General features: G+C 52.9%; 1 protein-coding gene across 3 annotated transcripts; it reads left to right on the top strand.

Moving 5' to 3' along the window:
• Nucleotides 1–18,517: 18,517 nt before the first annotated feature.
• LOC100049055 (probable WRKY transcription factor 26) lies at nt 18,518–21,253 on the top strand. 3 transcript variants are annotated; one of them, XM_044601980.1, is made up of 6 exons: nt 18,518–18,886; nt 18,998–19,171; nt 19,370–19,776; nt 19,912–20,082; nt 20,195–20,534; nt 20,692–21,253. In XM_044601980.1, exons 1-5 carry the CDS (start codon nt 18,608–18,610, stop codon nt 20,484–20,486), a joined length of 1,323 nt encoding a protein of 440 aa, XP_044457915.1. In that variant the 5' UTR covers nt 18,518–18,607; the 3' UTR covers nt 20,487–20,534; nt 20,692–21,253. The 3 variants fall into 3 exon arrangements, with proteins under 3 accessions (XP_044457915.1, XP_044457923.1, XP_044457908.1); XM_044601988.1 differs by lacking the exon at nt 20,692–21,253 and having other exon boundaries at nt 18,998–19,147; nt 20,195–20,686; XM_044601973.1 differs by lacking the exon at nt 20,692–21,253 and having other exon boundaries at nt 20,195–20,686.
• Nucleotides 21,254–23,327: the final 2,074 nt, after the last annotated feature.

Here is a 23,327-nt window from a genome sequence, read left to right as displayed (position 1 = left end):
TTTGAAAATCCTACCGAGTGGAGAGCAAACCCCCCACTCGGGGGCTTAGCTGCAGTCCAAGTACTCGCCTAAGTATATAAAAATTCCCGAAGATATTCAACGGTAAATCAAGTTCGGATAAAACCCAAAGGTCCAAGACCTCAGGTCAAAGTACTCGAGCCCTCGGCTCGACAGAGTTTAACGGCTACGGAATCCACTTGGCATTCCGAGGCAAATTTAAAGTGAAGCATAAAAGTTTTTCATTCCTCAAGCGGAGGACTGGAAGAGGCGACGAACTCGTCCAAGTCGATCCCGTCTGCAATACGAGTAGCAGCAGCAACGAAAGTCTCCATGAAGTCTTGAAAGCTGTGCTTCCTGGTATTGGCAACTTGGATGGCGGCCAGCTTTTCTTCTCGCGCCTCCTTGCAATGGACGCAGACTAGAGACAAAGCGACATCAGCACCACATCTGGCAGAAGATTTCTTCCATTCCGCCACTCGACCCGGGACTTCACCCAGTCGAACCATCAGGGACTCGAGGTCATTCTGAAGTGTCGTTCCAGGTCAGAGTGATGTGTCGATCCACGACATCGCAACCTTCAGCTGAGCAAGATAGTCAACGACGCTGGTAACACGAGACTCCAGTCGGAGCACGTTCATAGCAGCCTCATCCTTCACGAGACAATTGGCGGGATCCAAGCCTGGCTCCACTCGACTGATTTCCTCTTCGAAGCTCTGGCAGAATTCTGCAAACACGATTCAAGAATAAGACAGTGGCCTTACGCGGGCTTGGTAACTGCAAGACAGCCGGGTCGGAATAATTACCTTCGAGCATGACGAACAACTTCTTGGCGAGTCCACCGAGATAAGCCTCCAGATCGTTTACCTTCCCCGCCAGCTCACCCGCCTTGTCGTGCAGGACCATCTTTTCTTTCTTCAGTCCACTAACCTCTCGATTAGCTGTTTCGAGAGCAGTTTTCAGTCTGGAGTTCTCCTGTTCAAGAGTTCCGACCGAAGCCAGTTTCTCTTCTGCAAGCTTCGTTTTGCTCGAGGCCTCCTTTTGTGCTTCGGCAAGATCTTGATCCTTCTTCTTCAGAGCTTCCTCCAGTTCATCTACAGAATGTCGAGTGAACTCAACATCAGGAATGGGCAAGAAAGGGAAGTCACTCGTCAAGAATGAGAAACCTCGCCAGCCATACCTTTTGCTTCATCTCGCGCCTTCTGCAGGTTCTGTTGAGCGAGCTTCAAGTGAAGGTCGAGCTGGATCTGTTTGTTCTCCAACTCAGTGTAGAGAGCCACAAGTTCACAGGATTTCTGCAAAAGTCAGTCGACAGAGGTCCAAGATAAGTTGCTTCCGAGTAACCAAGAGACAATGATGATGTTTCTAAGACTACAGCTGAATCAAAAACATTCAACAGTAGTCTCGGGGACTACACCCAGTGGGTGCACTCAGCGTGCCCCCACTGGTTTTGAAAAAAAAATCGACTGCCCACAGTCGACCGGATACAGTTTCATTCGACATGGCCTGGCCAGACCGAGTGAAGGAGTAAAACTACAGCAACGCAATGTAAAGACTACAGTCGACTGCCAGCAGTCCACCATAGTCTCGGGGACTACACCCAGTGGGTGCACTCAGCGTGCCCCCACTCGACCAAAAAACTTAACAGAAACACCCAGTGGGTGTACAGATTTAAAAGATCTTCGGAAAAGAGATTCTTCAGACAGCATACCCTAACAGAACAAGCAGTGAATCAACTGACCTGGACGTTACTCTGAAGAGCTGAACTCGCGTCATAAGCCGCTTGGCTGGCTTCTTGAACCACCTTGACCTGCTCCATCATGATGCCTGCCTGGCGTATAGCTTCCTCAGCTGCACACACTTGGTCCTCAGGGACGTGGTGTGTGGCGAAGAGCGAAGGCGGATTTACGGTCGACGTCGAGGGCCGCCCACTCGCCAGAGGATTGGCGAAAGTCACAGAAGCCCGGGTGGTATCGCCACCGTCTCGAGCTACGGCCTCAGGCGCCAGAGTGGATTGTGAAGTCTCGCCAGCCGACGCTTTCCTGTTCCGCCTCACTCTCAGCGGCGCTTCGTCTTCGTCGTCAGGAAGGCTAATAACATGAGGAGCTATGAGAAAAATTCAATCGACCAGAGTTATAAGAAATCGTTAGTCGATTCAAGGCAGAACATCAGTAATCATACCAGGGTTGGAAGTAACAGCATCTTCCATCTCTTGATCGTCGTCCTTGGCGGAGATCTCAGAAGTAGCAGCACTGCAAATTTTGAAAGACCGTCAGTCGGCGCAGTGGATCGACCAAGGATCCGTCCACGGTCGACAAAGGAGAACAAGTTCTATCATTACCCAGAAATGGTGGGGACAGTCATCCTCATCTTGGGCAGAGCCTTGGGTGGCTTGGACGGCGCCGCGCGGGGGTGCTTGGGAGCTTTCTCAGTCGGCGCTGGAGAAGAGGTCCGAGGGCGCTTCGACGACTGCCCAACGGGAGCAGTCGCCTTACCACGTTCCCGCGCAGGGTCGTGTGTAAGCTTGGATCGCCTTTCTGAGCGGGGAGGTCCAGCTTCCTCCTCCTCCTCCTCTTCACTGGAGTCGATGCCGTCGTCTCCCTCTCCTTCGTCGTCAGACTCCCACTCCCCCTGTTCGTCTCCGCTTTCGCCTCCGCTCGCCTCCCCTTCCTCGGCCTGCCCCTGTGCTCCGTTGGGTGTCGAGTACATCTCTGTGGTTGCCTGGAGAATAGCAGACAAGTCGAAAGTCAGTCGACCGATTCAAAGAGAGCAAATGAAGAAAGCAAGATCTCAGTCGAGAACACAAGGTCAGACCTGGTCCACCTCGTATGTACTATCAAGCGGGACAACCCTCCTGGCTCCTCGGGGGTTGTCTTTGTTCCCTGTGATGCTCGACAGCCACCCTTCCAGCATCTCGTCGGTGACCTCCTCTGGGTGAACCCGAGTGGTGTCGTCGAGACCCGAGTACAGCCACATAGGGTGGTCACGAGCCTGAAGCGGTTGGATGCGCCTCCGAAGGAAGACCTCCAGCAAGTCCATGCCGGTCACGCCGTCTCGGACAAGCTGAACCACTCGACCAACCAGCACCTTGACTTGCGCCTTTTCCTTCGGCAGCACTTCCAGAGAGGCAGGCTTTTGAGCTCGGTCCAGAGAGAAAGGGGGAAGACTAGTCGACTGCCCTGGGGTCACCTGGTCTTGGCAATAAAACCAGGTCGACTGCCAACCACGGACCGACTTGGGAAAAGTGATAGACGGAAAAGAACTTTTACCCCTCATCTGGATCGCTAGGCCCCCGCATAGCTGGATCACTTGCGTCCGTTCGTCACTCGACTTGGCTTTCTTTACCGATTGGGAACGGCAAGTGAAGATGTGTTTAAAGAGTCCCCAATGAGGGCGGCAACCCAAGAAACTTTCGCACAAGGAAACGAAAGCCGCAAGATACACGATGGAATTGGGAGTGAAATGGTGGAGCTGCGCTCCGAAGAAGTTCAAAAAGCTCCGGAAAAAAGGATGAGGAGGTAGAGAAAATCCGCGATCGATATGGGTGGCGAGGAGGACGCACTCACCGTCACGAGGTTGGGGTTCGACTTCTCCCCCGGGAGACGTGCAGCTTCGTGGGGAATGACTCCCCCCTCGACCATGTCATCAAGATCTTCGTGCCGAATCACCGAGGGCATCCAGTCGCCCTGGATCCAATCCCTGGGCAGAGCAGTCCTCGAGGAAGATCCGCCCCGAGCAGACTTCTTCCCCTTCCCCTGCACCGCCGCCTTCTTCGCGCGCTCCAAAGCCGACGTCTTGTCCATCACCATCGTCGCCGGCGAGGCTCAAACGGACCTACGACACTAGGGTGAGAGCGGAGGTGGCGGAGGACCTTGCGGGGGGAGAAGGAAAGGCGAGAGCACACTGTTGGGGAGCCCCAAGCCGGCAACTTATAAGGAGCCACTTCCGAGTGGCTGACCGGTAGGCCCAGGCGATCCCGTCAAATCCCGCAACAGGCGCGCGCGCGGTATGTGGTGAAAAAGGTGGCGCGGAGATCGAGGGGCTTCCATCCTATCCCATCCGATTACTTCGGCCGCCCCCGTCCCGCTCGCTTCCCGAAATTCGAATCCCGCAAAATCCGCGGGCTGCAGAACAACTCATCAAACTGAAGAGCCCGCTCGTGCCGGCACTCGGTATTCCACAAGTAAGGAAATTCACTCGACGAGAGACCAAGAATGGATCAAGGTGACCGAAAGAAGTTGACAACGTCATCCGTGACGATTGATCTAGTACAAGACATTCATATAACGCTAAGAACCAGTCGGAAGGACCCCCAACTCCTTCCCCACTCGAACCTCGATCCATTCGGGGGCTAATGATGAAGCTATGTACCTAGGGTAGGGGCATGGACCTGTCCTAAGAGCCCTACCCAAGGACATCCCTGGAAGAAGTCACCTTTCAATCGACTTGAAGGTACCCCACTCGACGGATTCAAGACACTCGACCAGGAAGCTACCACTCGACTACGAAGCCAACCACTCGACTGACAGGAGATCTAAAGTCACTCCGCAAGCAAACGGTCGGCCATTAAGTAGTCTTTATGGTCATCATAGCACTTTAATAGGGATGTTACCAATAACACCCAGTCTTAATGTATTTTAACCCTGCATTACTGTGGACCGGAGGGGTCTGGCGAACTCTATATAAGCCACCCCCTCCTCAGTAGCAGGGGTTGGCACCCCTGTAATTCATACACACATAATCCAGTCGATCGCCTCCGGGCACCGAGACGTAGGGCTGTTACTTCCTCCGCGAAGGGCCTGAACTCGTACATCCTGGTGTATTTACAGCTTCTCCATCGCTGAGATCTAGCCTCTCCATACATACCCCCCTACCTCACTGTCAGAGTTAGAACCACGACAGCAGGGAGGTACCAAAGTAATCCAGAAGTGGATCACTGGACAACGGTCAAGAAGATCCTAAAATACCTGAAAAGGACTAAGGATATGTTCCTCCTTTATGGAAGTTACAAAGAGCTCGTCATAAATGGTCACGTCGATGCAAGCTTTGACACTGATCCGGATGACTCTAAGTCACAAACCGGATATGTATTTATATTGAATGGTGGAGCTTTCAATTGGTGCAGTTCCAAGAAGAGCGTCGTGCTGGGATCTACGTGTGAAGCAGAGTACATAGCTGCTTCGGAAGCAGCAAATGAAGGAGTCTGGATGAAGGAGTTCATATCCGATCTAGGTGTAATACCTAGTGCATCGGGTCCAATGAAAATCTTTTGTGACAATACTGGTGCAATTGCCTTCGCAAAGGAATCCAGATTTCACAAGAGAACCAAGCACATCAAGAGACGCTTCAATTCCATCCGCGATCAAGTCAAGGAGGGAGACATGGAGATTTGCAAGATACATATGGATCTGAATGTTGCAGACCTGTTGACTAAGCCTCTCCCACGAGAAAAACATGATCAGCACCAAGACTCCATGGGTGTTAGAATCATTACTATGTAATCTAGATTATTGACTCTAGTGCAAGTGGGAGACTGAAGGAAATATGCCCTAGAGGCAATAATAAAGTTGTTATTTATATTTCCTTATATCATGATAAATGTTTGTTATTCATGCTAGAATTGCATTAACCGAAAACTTAGTACATGTGTGAATACATAGACAAACAGAGTGTCCATAGTATGCCTCTTCTAGACTAGCTCTTTAATCAAAGATGGTTAAGTTTCCTGACCATAGACATGTGTTTTCATTTGATGAATGGGATCACATCATTAGAGAATGATGTGATGGACAAGACCCATCCGTTAGCTTAGCATAATGATCGTTTAGTTTTATTGCTATTGCTTTCTTCATGACTTATACACGTTCCTCTGACTATGAGATTATGCAACTCCCGAATACCGGAGGAACACCTTGTGTGCTATCAAACATCACAACGTAACTGGGTGATTATAAAGATGCTCTATAGGTGTCTCTGATGGTGTTTGCTGAGTTGGCATAGATCGAGATTAGGATTTGTCACTCCGTGTATCAGAGAGGTATCTCTAGGCCCTCTCGGTAATACACATCACTATGAGCCTTGTAAGCAATGTGACTAATGAGTTAGTCACGGGATGATGTATTACGGAACAAGTAAAGAGACTTGCCGGTAACGAGATTGAACTAGGTACAATGATACCGACGATCGAATCTCGGGCAAGTAACATACCGATGACAAAGGGAATAATGTATGTTGTTATGCGGTTTGACCGACAAAGATCTTCATAGAATATGTAGGAGCGAATATGAGCATCCAGGTTCCGCTATTGGTTATTCACCGGAGATGTGTCTCGGTCATGTGTACATAGTTCTCGAATCCGTAGGGTCCGCATGCTTAACCTTTGATGACGATTTGTATTATGAGTTATGTGATTTGATGACCGAAGTTTGTTCAGAGTCCCAGATGAGATCACAGACATGACGAGGAGTCTCAAAATGGTCAAGAGGTAATGTTTCATATATTGGAAGGTTACATTCAGACACTGGAATGGTTCGGGTTGATTCGGATAAGTTTTGGAGTATCGGGGGTTACCGGAACCCCCCCCCCCTCCCAGAAGTTCATGGGCGTTCATGGGCCTTAGTGGAAAGGAGAGGAGGGCCACGAGGGAGGCCGTGCTCCCCCCATGGCTAGTCCGAATTGGACTAGGGAGGAGGGCAGCGCCCCCTCTTTCCTTCTCCCCTCTTCCTCCTTCCCTCTCTCTCCCTCTCTTGGAAAGGAAGGGGACTCCAACTAGGATTGGGAATCCTACTTGGACTCCCCTATGGCGCGCCCCCCTTGGGTCGGCCTCCTCTTCCCCCCTCCTTTATATACGTGGGAGGGGCACCCCAAAGACACACCAAGTCTTCTCTTAGCCGTGTGCGGTGCCCCCCTCCACAGTTACACACCTCGGTGATATCGTTGTTGTGCTTAGGCGAAGCCTTGCACCGGTAGCATCATCATCACCGTCAACACGCCATCGTGCTTACGAAACTCTCCCTCGTCCTCAACTGGATCAAGATCTCGAGGGACGTTATCGAGCGGAATGTGTGCTGAACACGGAGGCGCCGTACATTCGGTGGTTGGATCGGTTGGATCGCGAAGACGTTCGACTACATCAACCACGTTACTAAATGCTTCCGCTTTTGGTCTACGAGCGTACATAGAAGCACTCTCCCCTCTCGTTTCTATGCATCTCCTAGATAGATCTTGCGTGATCGTAGGTAAATTTTTTTGAAATACTGCGTTCCCCAACACGGCGGCCAGCCAGCGATCGAGGAGGCACATCCGGGGGGTGGGTGGACGGGCAAGGTGAAGCATAGGGGAGGGCGGGGAAGGGGGACGTGCCACGCCAGGGCACTGGTGCTGACGATGGCGGGGACGGCGACGCCAGATTTGACACCGGAGGGGCGCCGCCGAGACGACCACCAGGGGGCGCGGGGGGAGAGGGGGAGGGACACCACCGGATTCGCCACCAGTAGGAGCGTCGCCGGCCGCCAAGCCACCGGGAGGAGCATCGACAAGCCGCCAGGAGGCGGGCCGCAAGCCATGGAGCCCCACGCGAGGAGAGCTGTGCCACGGGGGGAAGACCCCGCCCGTCGCCGCCACGACGCGGGCTTCGCCCGGTGGTGGCCTCCCGCGGCGGTGAGGGTATTAGCTGGAGGAGGGGTGTCGGTTTCAAAACCGGCCGATCTCGGGTAGGGGGTCCCGAACTGTGCGTCTGAGGATTGAAGGTAACAGGAGACACGGTATTTACCCAGGTTTGGGCCCTCTTGATGGAGGTAAAACCCTACGGCCTGCTTGATTAACTTTGATGAGTATAGGGGTTACAAGAGTTGATCTACCTGGAGATCGTAATGGCTAAACCCTGGAAGTGTAGCCTATATAAATTCTTATAGCCTCTATGGACTAACCCCTCCGGTTTATATAGACACCGGAAGGGCCTAGGATTGTACGGAGTCGGATTACAGAAGAAGGGAACTATACACCCAGACGCTAATCTTGCCATCCACGCAAAGGAGAGTCCCATACAAACACGGGGAAAGGCCTTCTACTTTGTATCTTCACGGCCCATTAGTCTGGCCCATAACACTCTGGTCGGACACTCGAGGACCCCCTAATCCAGGACTCCTTCAGTAACCCCTGAACCAGTCTTCAATGACGATGTGTTCGGCGAACAGATTGTCTTCGGCATTGCAAGGCAGGTTCCTCCTCCAAATATTTCAAAGCAAACTTCTGAATAAAAGATCTGTATCTGGCTCTGTATAACAGCCACAACCCTCAACCACGAAGGCAATATACTTAATCAAAATAAGGCTTGTCAACTGACAACTTTTTTCGGTGAAATGCTACGTCTGGCCTCTTTATTATTTTGAACTGTTTTTCAGCCTCCCGCTTCGCGTTTCGAGGCGCGGCCTCTATTGACACGTCTTGTCCAAGCAGAGATCGTGTCCCCTTATTGCGGGATTCTCATCAATACAGGCTTGGGTAACCCAACCATGCCATTCACACGACCCCTTGGGAATAGGCGAATTTTAAGGCTTGAGGGGGTCGTTTGATTTTCATTGCCTATATAAGCGGATAAAGATCCCATCTTTTTACCCCACGCCTTCTTCCTCCCTCTGCTTTCCAATCCTCAAGCTCCAGCGCCCAAACTTTGTTCTTTCCCACCGCCCCAACCTCTGCAGCCATGTCCGGATCCGACTCTCAGGGCAAGTGGATGACCTCCTCCGTTACGGAGAAGGACGTCAAGGAGCTCCGGGAAGCGGGGTACCTGGCAGCGAGCATCGCACACTGGCTCCATGCCAAAAAGTAGGTCATCCCCACTCCGGAGCCCGATGGGAGAGTGGTGTTTATCCCCCACTTCCTTCGCGGACTAGGGTTTCCTCTCCACCCTTTCGTCTGTGGCCTCATGTTCTATTATGGGCTAGATTTCCACAATCTAGCCCCAAACTCCTTCCTCCACATCTCGGCATATATCGTCGTGTGCGAGGCGCTCCTTCGCACCCCCCCCCCCACTTCGGCCTATGGCTCAAGGTTTTCAACGTGAAGCCAAAGGTGGTTGACGGGCAGCACGCGAACTGCAGAGGCACCATGGTGAGAAAGCTCCCCAACGTCACCTGGCCCAAAGGGGCCTTCGTGGAAACTGTCAAGATATGGCAGCAGGAGTGGTTCTACGTCACCGAACCTCGCAGCGCCAACTGGGCGGCCATTCTTGAGTTCAGATCTGGACCCCCAATGTGGCTCGCATCATGGACCAACAATGGTCTGGGCTGGGGGTCAACCGACGAACTAATGATGCTGCAAAAGTGCATCAAAAATATTATAGAGAAGGACACCAGTCTCACTGGCATGATTCAGGTGATGCTTTTCCGCTGGATCCTCCCCTGCCAGCGCTGGTATCTCCATATGTGGAGTTCAATCCAGAAGGGCTGAGGACCCTGCAGCAATTGTTCGACACAACACACGAACAGATCTGGAAGCTGCTCTTCAAGGCCCAGAAGACGTGGCCGGAGATGGCCGACGACATCGGCCTCGACAGCGCGCATCCGGCCACCCCGGCAAGTATTTCGTTTTCGAACATAACTTCAGTTCACAAATAAAAGGTTATACTGAGCCTTCCATCTTTCAATCAGGGCTGGACAAAGAAGGCGGAGTGGATTAAGTGTCCGGCTCCGCTATCCAAAGACCCAGCCATTCCTCTGCTAACGAGGATGCTAGTCCCAGCGCGGTACCAGGCGCCGGAGAAGAAGGCCAAGAAGAAGGGCAAGGAGGCGAAAACTGGCATCTGTAGTAAAGGTACTTCGGACGCTGTGTCCAGAGAGACTGAAGCTCCCTCCTCCCACGAGGGAGATGAAGACAAAGAGGAGGAGGAGGAGGCAGAAAGCGACTCTCCCCTAAAGGGGAGGAAGAAGAAAAGGGAGGCCTTTGTAGACCCATAGGTGGAGGCGTCCAAGAGGGTGAAGATTTCCCTCTCGGATGGCTTAGATTCGGATGTCGAAGCCACCCCCAAGCGGCGCCTCAGGGCAAAGTCCCTGGCCGCATCGTAAGTATCTAAGGATGGTTTAAATTCATTCGGTCTTTTACGATTGTATTATAACATATTGTTTTATGTGTTTCAGTCCGACCCGTGACCTCCCCCAACTATCATGATCTTCAGGGAACTCTCTGGCGCCAGAGCTGGTGGAGAGCGAGACGCCTCCACGAGCCTCTCTGCGACCTACCGCGGATGACACCGAGGTGTTATCCAAAAGGACCTCTCCGGGCTACGGAGAGGTGCAGGAGGCCGCCAAGACGGTGTTAGAGGGTAATGCCTCGGCTGCCGAGAACATGGGGGGCATAACCCCCATGGAGACTGAAGACGGGGGCCCTGAACAGTCCAGCCCCCGGCCAAACACCATTCCAGAGACGCATGTGGCTCCGGAATCGAGTGAGCAACCCCCTTCGAAGGAGGGGGGAGTGCCAACTCTGGCGGCGACCTCCACTAATCCGGAGGCTCCGAACACTTTGATGGAGGCACTGCGACGTGCTTCCATCATGGAGGAGCACCGCACCTTGATGGGTGTGGTGGTTGAGAAGGTTCAGTCCGCTAAGAGCGGGCTGAACGAAGCCTTCACCAGCATACTAACAGGCTTTGAGGTATGCGATGTATTGTTTTTAGCCGCTTTTCATATAAAATATATGCCTGTGTATAGATAGTAGCCCATGAGACTCTGTTAGGTTTTGAAAAACCAGCCGAACAGAGGATCAAATAATAGTTGCAGGAGGTAACGTACTGGTCTATTGGTAAGCAGGCTTCCCTGTTAGCGGCGACCGCCCAGTCCGCTGAGGTTCCCGAACTCAAGCGGAAACTGCAGCTGGCCGATGATGATATTGTCCTCATTAACAAGTGGTTTGACGACGCGCAAGGTATGTTTTGAAAAAATTATCTGTACACCTGAGGTGATATGCCAATGCGGAGTCTAAGCTCATGTGTCACCATGATCATTATTACAGGTAGTGCGGCCGAGGTCGAAACCCTGAAGAGCGCCCTCGCCCAAGCCAAGGATCAGGCACGGGTGAGCAAGGCGGCCGCTGACAAAGCGGCCGCGGATTTAAAGGCCGAGCAGGTCGCCCGCCATAGGTATGCGGAGCGGGTGACCGAAGTGGAGTAAGAGCTCAAGGACACCACCGACAAGTGCGAGGCCTTGGAGGAGAAGAATAAGGCCCAAGCGGTCGATCTCGCCAAGGCTCTACAGGAGGCCAAGGAAACGCAGACCGAGTCCCGGCGGCTCGCGAGGAGATCAAGCAGGCCAAACAGATAGCGGCTGGTAAGCCCTTTCTCTTGCAGATTAAATTTGGCAGTCAGAAATACGCCCTGCTCACTCGACTATGGAGTTCTCCAGACGCCTTTGCGGATCTTCCGAGGAGTGCGGCCGACGCCGCGCAATTCTTTCGGTCCCAAGAGGGCAACACCACGGAGAAGCTCTTCTGGTCACAGTACTTGGTGCTAGAGCATCCGGCGCTGTTGAACAACCAGATAGTGTAGCTGGCCGAGCTGCATAGGATGTCCGGTTTGGCCATGAAGGACGTCATAGTCCGGCTTTGGCCAACCGAACCCATTCCTAGCAGTTACTTCGGCCTGGTGAAGCGGCTTGCTGACGCGCTGCCCCGAATTGAAGCTGTCAAGCGCTCGGCATGCATCGAGTGTGCACGAATGGCCTTCGCCGCGTCAAGATGCAATGGGCGAAGATGAAGGCCACCGTCGTCGCGACCAAGGGCCCGCCCGAAGGCAAGGACCACCGCTAGCCGGAGCGGTATTTTGATGATGTCCTGGAGGATGCCCGGATAGTAGAGGGCCAATGCTCAAAGGATATCATGTTTGTATGAATGTATCCGAGTTGTCCATGTGTTGTTTTATGAACCAAGGCTTTGTGATATATTTATGCCTTTATCTTAAATTATATTCCTCATGTGCGGCCATTTTTATTTCTAAGAGTTTACCAGTCGTCGGCTTCAGCCCCCACGTAGATACTACGGGGGTGTTTGTAATATTGCGCGACCACACTTGACCCAATGTCTTGGTCCGTAAAGGAGGTGTCTACGCAGCGAACTAGACAATCAAACTATGCGGCTTTATCACTTTCACTTAGCCATAGGAGTTTGACAATGGGGCTAAGTACTAGCCCCTGGTGCGTATGCGGCTATCCGAACTGGTGTGCCTTAGATGCGGGACTAAGCAAAGGCCCGTCCCTTGAAAAAAAATTGTAAGAGATATATAGAAGGTCGCCGAATCGCTGACCAGCTCTCGCCACATCATGATAGTCAGTTTTCGGCTTTCTCTACTGAGGTGTTTGTCTGGACAAACCAGAAACACAATCGCAGTAGTTCACCCTTTACTACCTAGCCGAACGAGCTAAACGTAAGGTAGTAATCACAGGAGCCGGGCAACCCAACTATTGACCAAAGACATGATTCGGAGTTGATGCATATAGTGCGATAGTTCAGGACGCCGAAGTGTGCTGTAAAAGTGTTCGGACTTTTTGACAATATATGTGGCCGAATAGAGCCCCTGGCATTTGGGTGACGTCGCGACGGAGTTTGGATGACATCTGTGTTCGGTTTTCGGCCCGGGTGAGGTTATGTCTATCGTGTCAGGCTTGATGGCCGTCGTCTCGCATTGGGGCATGCCCCCTTGATCCATAGATTGATCTGGCCTGACCGACTCTATTGTCCAGGTCCTGGCGTAAGTCGCAGGTATAGCCCGAAGCTGCTACCTCTTTGCCTCGACGGTGAGGTGGTAGGGGCTGGTGTTTGGTGTAAGCAGCCGCTTTATCTCGCCCACGTGGTGGTCGGTTTGGTTCATCAGCGCGGTCGTATCTCGACAGTATTGGCTCAAGGGCCTCATCGTCGAATTGTGGTAGTAGCCGACGCTTCGGATAACTCTTTGTTGGGCGATCGAGGTCGTATTCTTCGACAGCTAGGACTTGGGTCCATCTTTCATTGAGGGTATCTTGTTTCGCTTGGAACTATTGCTGCTTCTTTATTAGGCTTCGTGCAGTTGCGATTAGCTGGTGCTTAAAGCGCTCTTGCTCGAGGGGTTCCTCTAGCACGATGAAGTCTTCTTTGCCGAGGCTGACATCGTCCTCAGAGATCGCTAGATAGTTACTATCTTCCGAGTCCTCATTCGCGACCGGCTCGTCGAGGTTAACTTGTTCCTCCTCCCATTCATCCTGCTCGGACGCAGGTTCGACTGGCTCTTTGGGATTTTCGGCATTGCTCGGGGTGTTATTGTCTCCGGTGCCGGTGTCACTTTCCTTTTCACAACGCGATTTTGAGCGGCGCCGCTGACGTCGACGTTTTGGTGGTGCCTTAGCAGGCTTGTCCTCGATCAGATATTTCCTACCTTCGTTGTCATCCTCTTTGGGTGTATCCACCATATACACGTCATATGTGGATGTATCCGTCCAGCGCCCGGTGAAGGGTGGGTTTAGCTTTGCTTGTCTCCGGCATCGTCCTCCATACCGTCAAAGTCTTCGGAGGCGTAATCTAGCATGTCGGTCAAATCCTCTATAGTGGCTATTAAGTGGGTGGTGCGTGGGACGTAAAATTCCCCGCTCTCAGCCCCTAGTCTGGGCTAGGCATAGTTCGGAGGTGATACTTCCGTAATGGCGAGGGATCGCATTAAGTCCAAGGCCTCGTTTAAGACCGAAGGCCGGACGGGGAACCGAGGGCCTGCGGGGCTAGGCACGGCAGATTCCTGGCTATTTCATCTCTCCGATGACAAGGAGAGTCCTGCTTGATTCCAGGATCGCCGAAGACATAGTTGCCTCCGGGTCTCTGGAGAAATTTTCCATAGTAGGAGAGAGTCCGGTGGGTTTCAGATACCCATCTTTGGATGAAGTAGCCTGCCCTGGATCTAAGGCCGAGGCAGCGATGATAGTTGATCCTTGAGCGGTGCCTGATGACGGATCCAGTGGGTTTCCCTCTTGGAGTAGAGGAACAATGGTCGAGGCTATGAACCCTTTGAAGATCAAGTCTCCTCAGACGTCGGTGACGTAATTCAAGCTCTCAAATCTGATCTGATGACCAGGGGCATAGCTATCAATTTGTTCGAGGTGACCAATCGAATTGGCATGCAGAGCGAAGCCGCCGAACACAAATAGTTGACCGGGGAGGAAGGTTTCCCCGGAAAAAGCATCGTTGTTGACGATTGAACGAGCCATTGAACCTTCTGCCGACGACACAGTGGAACACTCAATGAAAGCACCAAAGTCGGTGTCAAAACTGGCCGATCTCGGGTAGGGGGTCCCAAACTGTGCGTCTGAGGATCGAAGGTAACAGGAGACACGATATTTACCCAGGTTCGGGCCCTCTTGATGAAGGTAAAACCCTACGTCCTGCTTGATTAACTTTGATGAGTATAGGGGTTACAAGAGTTGATCTACCTAGAGATCGTAATGGCTAAACCCTAGAAGTCTAGCCTATATAAATTCTGATAGCCTCTACGGACTAACCCCTCCGGTTTATAGAGACATCGGAAGGGCCTAGGATTGTACAGAGTCGGTTTACAGAAGTAGGAAACTATACATCCAAACGCTAATCTTGCCATCCACACAAAGGAGAGTCCCATCCGGACACGGGGGAAGGCCTTCTACTTTGTATCTTCACGGCCCATCAGTCCGACCCATAACACTCGGGCCGGACACTCGAGGACCCCCTAATCCAGGACTCCCTTAAGGGGGGCCAGCGACGGAGTGGTTCGGGGCTACCGCCCGTGTCACCTAGGGTAGGCAACGCGGGGGCCGAGCTTCTCCTATAAAGAAAAAACTTTTTTACATCATGAAGGCCCAAAATAACCGTTATGCTAACCTTTTTTATAACAATTTCATCATAATCTTATATAGGAGAGAGATCAAGATGCTTAAATTGTTCATGCCAATGGTGGTGAACCAAAGTGGTAATATTATAGTTAATACATATATTTTTTGTTCTTTTCAGGTTGCCTTTTCGAATGATGCCACAAGTCCATGAAGAAGCAAGAACCTTTCTGAAATATTTTGTGTCCAATCCTAGAAAGATTCAACAATTGTCGAGTTTTGACTTTGTAGCATTATAATAATGCCTCAAATATTTGTAATTTAAGTTCACTTTGAGCATCATAAATTATCTGAATTTTGCTATCATATATGGCTATAGATATCTTTCTTAAAACTTAGTTTTGGGTACTTGTATATAAATCAGACTGTTATATCTGTTGTACAGTTTGTATGGGAGTGGTGTATATGTGTATTAGAAATGCACATGCTTGTTCAGTTTGTGCGGTACTTGGTTAGTTTGAATAAAGTATTGCTGAATGCCAAAGCATCGAGTTAATTGCATAAAACCACCACATTTAGGGCATTGTTTGCAGAAAACCACGAGGTCACTAATCGGGTGATTTAGGTCGTTTAATCACGCTGACATGTGGGGCCAAATTGTCGGTAGCTGACTTGGCAAAACATTTACATATACACCCTTAGGTCTTAAAAACAAAAGCAATCCACCCCTCCTCCTCCCCCTCCCTCCCACCCCCGTCGCCTGCCTCCTCCGAGGTGGTGGCTGGCCACCGCAAGGCAGCCTTCCTCCTCTCTGGCCTTGCTCGCGGGGCGGAGCGGCCTCCCTCCTCCCTGGTCGTTGCAGCTGGCCGGCGGCTCGCCCCTAGCCACGAGCTCCCAGCCCCGGCACGAAGTGGCTTCCAATCCCATGCATTCACCCGGCCTTGCCGTTGTGCTGCCGGAGCTCTGCTGCCCGGTGAGTGCTCCACCCCGCGCCCTGTTGAGTGATGCTGCTCGGCGTCACTGAGTAGGAGGCCGAGGCGCTGTGCCGTGGGCACGCTGAGCAGCAGGTCGTGGCTCTTTGCCGCGGACGCACCGACCTACTTGCAGTCGATGTCCACCATCGCGACGCGCTCGGGGCCGCGCTCGACTGCTCGCTCTTTCCCATCTCCTCCCTGCTCCACCTCCTTCTCGTCTTCGTGTCCGCCCTACCAGGCTCATGCTCCCCGCCACGGCATCCCAACGGTCGGCAGGGTCAGGGCGCCGCCCTGTCGGCCGAGCTCAGTAGCGAGCATTGAGTCTGCTCCTGGCAGTTGTGCACGAGAGCGAGTCAATTGCTTTTATTTTTTTAGATCCAAGAGGGTGTATGTAAATGTGTTTTTTTAGAATCGCCAAGGGGGGGGGGGAGTTCCCCCACCTGAATATATTACTCAAAAGAGTCACAACAAGCTGTGTTACAGAGTTACATAGGCACAGAACATCATGCAGAGAGGAAAGACCGCCATGAGGAGACGGCCTCCTTGTCACTGGTTTTGACAAGCCGGTGAGACCTTTTTTTTGCTGGGTGAAAGGGAGTTTTATTCCATAAAAACATGGTTACAATCTTGAGCCAGCTACTCCTCACAGCACGGAGTACTCGAACTCAACCATACCACGGTACAACACTGGGTACGGCTATAATGTGCCAAAAGATGTGCTACCCTGTTTGTCCAAAGGTCAAGGTCTGAAAGGATTAGTTTACATGTAGAGGTAGAACGTCTATCAAGCGATCCGAACAGTTTATCATTCCTCACCTCCCATATCTTCCACGGGATCGTGAGAAGCACAAAGGACTAGACGGGGCCCTGTCAGCTCCCGACAATCTGGCCCCACTTGTCAGAAAGTGATTAAACGACCTAAATCCCTTGATCAGTGCGTTTTGCAAAAAGTTTACTGGATGTACGGTGTCTTTTGCAAAAAATTAATGACCTCGTGATTTTCTACAAACAATGCCTCAAATGTGATGGTTTTGTGTAATTAGGCCAACTCCACCGCAAGACCCCATCCGAACGTCCGTTTTTGTCCGTTTGGGGTGTGATTTGGCGGATGTCCGAGGGGCGGACAGACGAATAGGGCATCTGCACCCAACACGCAGAACACCTCTCGTACCCCAAACTGTCCGCCCCGAGCTCACCATGCCGCCACGCGCACACTCCGGAGCCCCGCCGCGAGCTCACCATGCTGTCTCGCCCCGAGCTCGCCATGCCGCCTCGCGCGAACCCCCGCCTCGCCGCCAGCTCGCCGCCGCCCTGCCGTGCGTGCCCCGCCCCGTGTCGTCGCCGCCGCCCTGCCGTGCATGCCCCGCCCCGTGTCGTCGCCGCCGCCCTGCCGTGTGTGCCCCGCCCCGTGATGTCACTGCCGCCCTGCCATGCGTGCCCCGCCTCGTGCCGTCGCCGCCGCGGCCCTGGGAGCACACGCCGCCCCGTGCGGAGGGGGCACGCGGCGGACGTAGCGGCGGGCGCTTGGCGGGCGCGGCGGGCGGGCGCAGCGGGCGGCGGAGCAGCGGCAGGTGCGCGCCGGCGGAGCGCACACGGGGCGGGCTTGCGCGTCGGCGGAAGCAGCGGCGGGCGCGCGCAGTGGGCGGTGTGCGTGCGGCGGCCTCGGGGGGTGGAGCAGCGGCAGGCGCGCGCCGGCGGAGCGCGCACGGGGCGGGCTTGCGCGTCGACGGAGCAGCGGCGGGCGCGCGCAGCGGGCGGCGGGCGTGCGGCGGTCTCGGGCGGGGGAGCAGCGACAGGCGCGCGCCGGCGGAGCGCGCACGGGGCGGGCTCGCACGTTGGTGGAGCAGCGGCGGGCGCGTCGGCGGAGCGCGCGCGGGGCGGGCTCGCGCGGCGCGCGTCGGGCGGACGACGGCCTCGCGCAGCGGAGCAGCGAGCGCGTGCGGCGGGCGAGCGGCGGAGCAGCGGCGGGGTGGCGGGCGGGCGACGGAGCAGCGACGGGGGCGCGGCGGCCTCGCGCGGCGGGCGGCGGCGGAGCACGGGAGGCGGGTGGCAGGCACGCGCTGGAGGAGAGCAGCGGTGAGCGAGGAGTTTGGGTCGCTGGCGGGTAGGCAAGAGACGGACACAAGCGGACTAGAGGCGGACGAGAGGAGGGGAGAAGAGCGTCCGCTTTTGTCCGTCCAACCGCATTTGTCGCGCAAATTTGGTCCCGGTTTGGGGTCAAAACGGACACCAGCGGACAACTTTGTCCGTTTGAATATTACTGGTGGGTCGTATTTTACGCTAAACGGACAAATTCGAACAGGATGGATCACGGATGGATCGCACGGTGGAGTTGGCTTAACTTCCAAAGCATCACAGCCTGGGAGCTGCGCACATACTACTACTACAGCCGGATTTGCACGCGCGAGGAGAGCCGTGGGAGCACGCCATGCTCCATGCTGTCGCTGGCGAAGCGCCCACGCCATCTCTTCTTCTCGGAAATCCACTTCCCCGAACGACGCCGCCCTGGCTGACCAGTCAAAGCCGCACGAGCTTTGACCCAGAATCCCTTCGCGGAAGCACCGCAGACCACCACGTTCCCATTTGAGCTGACGTCAACTGACACTCCTACCCCACGTGGTCAGCGACCAGTGAACCTCCTTGTTGCTTGTTGCTTGCTTGCCGGGAATCAGTACAGCCACAGGTCCACTACCGCGCTACCGGCGTCTACTTAAGCCGCCACCCAGCAACAACTACTGTCCTCTGTTTACCAATCATTCACACCCCTCTCCCAAGTCTCAATTTCAATATTGAACTCCCTGCTCCTCCCGTCGCTCGATCGCCATGTCCTCCTCCACGGGGAGCTTGGACCACGCAGGGTTCACGTTCACGCCGCCGCCGTTCATCACGTCCTTCACCGAGCTTCTGTCGGGGTCCGGCGCCGGCGACGCGGAGCGGTCGCCGAGGGGGTTCAACCGAGGGGGCCGGGCCGGGGCGCCCAAGTTCAAGTCCGCGCAGCCGCCCAGCCTGCCCATCTCGTCGCCCTTCTCCTGCTTCTCCGTCCCTGCAGGTCTCAGCCCTGCCGAGCTGCTCGACTCCCCCGTTCTCCTCAACTACTCTCACGTACGCCTCCTCCATCTCGTGTCGCTGTTGTGAAAAACTTTTTTGCTAGTTTCGTAGTATGTGCATATGATCCGTGGTGCTGATTTTAGCTGCCGCCTGCGTTTCTGTCAGATCTTGGCGTCTCCGACTACGGGTGCGATCCCTGCGCAGAGGTGCGACTGGCAGGCGAGCGCCGATCTGAACACCTTTCAGCAGGATGAGCTCGGCCTCTCTGGCTTCTCCTTTCACGCAGTCAAGTCCAACGCCACGGTCAACGCTCAAGTAAACTACTTACCTTTATTCAAGGTACTCCATAATAGTACAAAGATAAGATATTCAGTATTATTGTCGAAACTACTGTACTTACATAAGATGCTTCAACGTCTTAACTTAGTTTAACTGTTACAGCATGCACCGAGGCTGTATGCTAGTACTAATTTGTTATGCTTTTTTATCTCTCTGACAATACAGTCGTATCTCACAAAGACGTACATGTTTATGCAGGAGCAGCAGGAGCAACAACAAGAAGAAGTGGTTCAAGTGAGCAACAAGAGCAGCAGCAGCAGCGGCAACAACAAGCAGGTTGAGGACGGATACAATTGGAGGAAGTACGGGCAGAAGCAAGTTAAGGGGAGCGAGAACCCGCGGAGCTACTACAAGTGCACCTACAACAATTGCTCCATGAAGAAGAAAGTGGAGCGCTCTCTCGCCGACGGCCGCATCACGCAGATCGTCTACAAGGGCGCACATGACCACCCGAAGCCCCTCTCCACGCGCCGCAACTCCTCCGGCTGCGCGGCGGTCGTTGCGGAGGATCATACCAACGGCTCGGAGCACTCTGGCCCGACGCCCGAGAATTCATCCGTCACTTTCGGAGACGATGAGGCCGACAAGCCCGAGACCAAGCGCCGGTAAGTAATTGATCATTGCTTGCCAAATATTACCTTTGTAAAGTAATACTCAGTGATGGCGCGTTCCGCTGCAGTTTGCTTTCTCATACGTGTTGTTAGATTAATTTGAAGATTGTGTGTTTGATTGGTTGTCAGGAAGGAGCATGGTGACAACGAGGGCAGTTCAGGCGGCACCGGCGGCTGCGGGAAGCCCGTGCGCGAGCCCAGGCTCGTGGTGCAGACGCTGAGCGATATAGACATACTCGACGACGGCTTCCGGTGGAGGAAGTACGGGCAGAAGGTTGTCAAGGGCAATCCCAACCCCAGGTGAGAATTACCTTCGATCAGTAGGGAACTCGTGATCAGACTTGTATCGTGACGACGTTGTCAATCTGTTCGACCCTGTGTTCTTACTTGTATGATCGTGACGACGTTGCAGGAGCTACTACAAGTGCACAACGGTGGGCTGCCCGGTGCGCAAGCATGTGGAGCGGGCCTCGCACGACAACCGCGCGGTGATCACCACCTACGAGGGTAAGCACAGCCACGACGTGCCGATCGGCCGGGGCCGCGCGCTGCCGGCGTCATCTTCCTCCGACAGCTCGGCCGTCATCTGGCCTGCCGCCGCCGTGCAGGCCCCGTGCACCCTCGAGATGCTCGCCGGACACCCAGGCTACGCGGCCAAGGACGAGCCCCGGGACGACATGTTCGTCGAGTCGCTCCTCTGCTAGCTAGGCAGGCTAGGCCGCGGCCCTTCGTTCCCCCTGTGGCGTTTACATGTGGGTCCACGTGTACAATATAATAGATGCTACATGTTTTTTTAGTTGATCTGTTGAGTAAATAAGCAATTGTTTGATTAATTTAATGCAGGAATAGATCATAAGCATGATGTTTACTAAGCACATACTGATATTTGATCACATATTTTCTATACAGTAGACACATCTACACATAACGTCTCCTACCCATTTCGGGGTTTCCTCTCCCAAGCGATAAGATTGGCGGCTACGATCTTCGACAACTCCTCCCCGGATTTGACCTAGAGTTCCCTGCTATTCCATCTAAGAGAGATCATCACCGTATTAGGAGACAAGCATAGACCTGGATCGCGTATTCGTTGGCTTCTAGGGAGATGGCGAGCGAGAATTCTACTACTTTGTGAGTTGGCATCGATGCTGCTAAGAACAGAGCGGACCTGGGCGGTGGCCCACACGGCGTTGACATGGAAGAAAAGAAGGTCGGAGAAACTAAGTCCCCGGGTGGCGGTGGCTCTACATCTAACACCGAGGACCTGGGAGACAAATTCAAATATCTTAACCTACACGTAGATGAACAGGGGGACGTCGTCTTAGAGGAAGACCTTGAGGAACTAGAGAAGGATGCCGAATCCATGGCACTGGCCAGGATTCATACCTCACGCACTTTCAGCCATGGAGCCTTCTTTGGAGCCATGAGGTCCGCGTGGAATCTTGCCCAAGAAGTGAAATTTAGAGCAATCAAAGACAACCTCTTTTCAGTGCAACTATACTGCTTGGCAGATTGGCAACGTGTGATGCGTGACGGCCCGTGGTTATTTCGGATTGTGTTGATCCAGGTATATTGATGTTCATGTGTTGATCCAGGTAGTGATCGGATTGCTTGTATCTGCGTTGGTATTTCTCCAAATAGGAGAGGATGACGCAGCCCAGCAACGGTAAGTACTTCCCTCAGTTATGAAATCAAGGTTACCAATCCAGTAGGAGAACCAAGCAACACTATGTAAACAACACCTGCACACAAATAACAAATACTTGCAACCCAATGCGTAAGAGGGGTTGTCAATCCCTCCTCGGTGTTGAGATAGATAAAATTGTATGAGATTTGATAAATAGATCTAACAAAAAACATAAAATAAAATAAATAAATAAAAAGTGCAATAAGGTATTTTTGGGTTTTTGGAATAATAGATCTGAAAATAATATGATAGGAAATAGACCCGGGGGTCATCGATTTCACTAGTGGTTTCTCTCGAGAAAATAGCATACGGTGGGTAAACAAATTACTATTAGGCAATTGATAGAAAAGCAAATAATCATGACGATATCCAAGGCAATGATCATGCATATAGGCATCACGTCCAAGATTAGTAGACGGACTCCTACCTGCATTTACTACTATTACTCCACACATCGACCGCTATCCAACATGCATCTAGTGTATTAAGTTCACGGGAAAACAGAGTAATGCAATACGAACGATGACATGATGTAGACAAGATCTATTCATGTAGAAACAGACCCCCATCTTTTTATCCTTAATGGCAATGATACATGCGTGTCACTTCTGCTTCTGTCACGGAGATTGGGCATCGCAAGATCGAACCCATCACAAAGCACCTCTTCCCATTGCAAGAAAAATCAATCTAGTTGGCCAAACCAAACAAAAGTTTCGAAGAAGAAATATGAGGCTATCAAATCATGCCTAAAAGAGTTTAGAGAAGACTCAAATAATATTCATAGATAGAACTGATCATAAACTTGCAATTCATCGGATCCCAACAAACACACTACAAAAAGTCATTACATCAAATAGATCCCCAAGAATATCGAGGAGAACATTGTATTGAAGATCATAGAGAGAGAGAAGAAGATGATGGGAAACGTAGCATGCAATTTCAAAAAAAATCATACACTCACGCAAGATCTATCTAGGAGGTGCATAGCAACTAGAGGGGGAGAGTGTGTCCACGTACCCTCGTAGACCGAAAGCGGAAGCATTTGACAACGCGGTTGATGTAGTCGAACTTTTTCTCGTTCCGACCGATCAAGCACCGAACGTACGGCACCTCCGAGTTCTACACACGTTCAGCTCGATGACGCCCCTCAAACTCTTGATCCAGCAAAGTGTCGAGGGAGAGTTCCGTCAGCACGACGGCGTGGTGACGATGATGGTGAAGGGAGAGTTCCGTCAGCACGACGGCGTGGTGACGGTGATGGTGAAGTTATTCACGCAGGGCTTCGCCTAAGCACTACGTGAATATGACCGGAGGCATAAACTGTGGAGGGGGCGCCGCACACATCTAACAATGTTTGTTGTGTGTTCTAGGCTCCCCCTCCCCACATATATATAGGTGGGAGGGAGGATAGCCATGGGGCGCCCCAAGTAGGAGGAATCCTACTTGGGGGCCTTGTCCAATTCACCCCGCCCCCTTACCATCCTTTCCGAAGAGGGAAGGAAAGGGGGGGAGAGGAGGAAAGGAAGGGGGAGGCCGAATTGCCTCCCCTTCCTTCTCGCTTCCCCTTTTCCTTTCCCTTCCTATTCGGCCAGCAAGGGGGGGCGCAGCAGCCCATGCTGGCTACTGTGTTTTCCCTCTTGGCCTAACAGGCCCATATAGTTTGCCGGGGGTAGCCCGGAACCCCTTCCGGTGACCCCGATACGTACTTGGTACCCCCCAGAACACTTCCGGTGTCCAAATACTATCGTCCTATATATGAATCTTTACCTCTCGACCATTTCGTGACTCCTCATCATGTCCCTGATCTCATCTAGGACTCCGAACTACATTCGATCACCAAATTACACAACTCATATAA

This window comes from Triticum aestivum, chromosome 1A (genome assembly GCF_018294505.1).
Source record: "Triticum aestivum cultivar Chinese Spring chromosome 1A, IWGSC CS RefSeq v2.1, whole genome shotgun sequence".
In the NCBI taxonomy this organism is placed as follows: domain Eukaryota; kingdom Viridiplantae; phylum Streptophyta; class Magnoliopsida; order Poales; family Poaceae; genus Triticum; species Triticum aestivum.
This window is presented reverse-complemented; position numbering and strand designations above follow the sequence as displayed.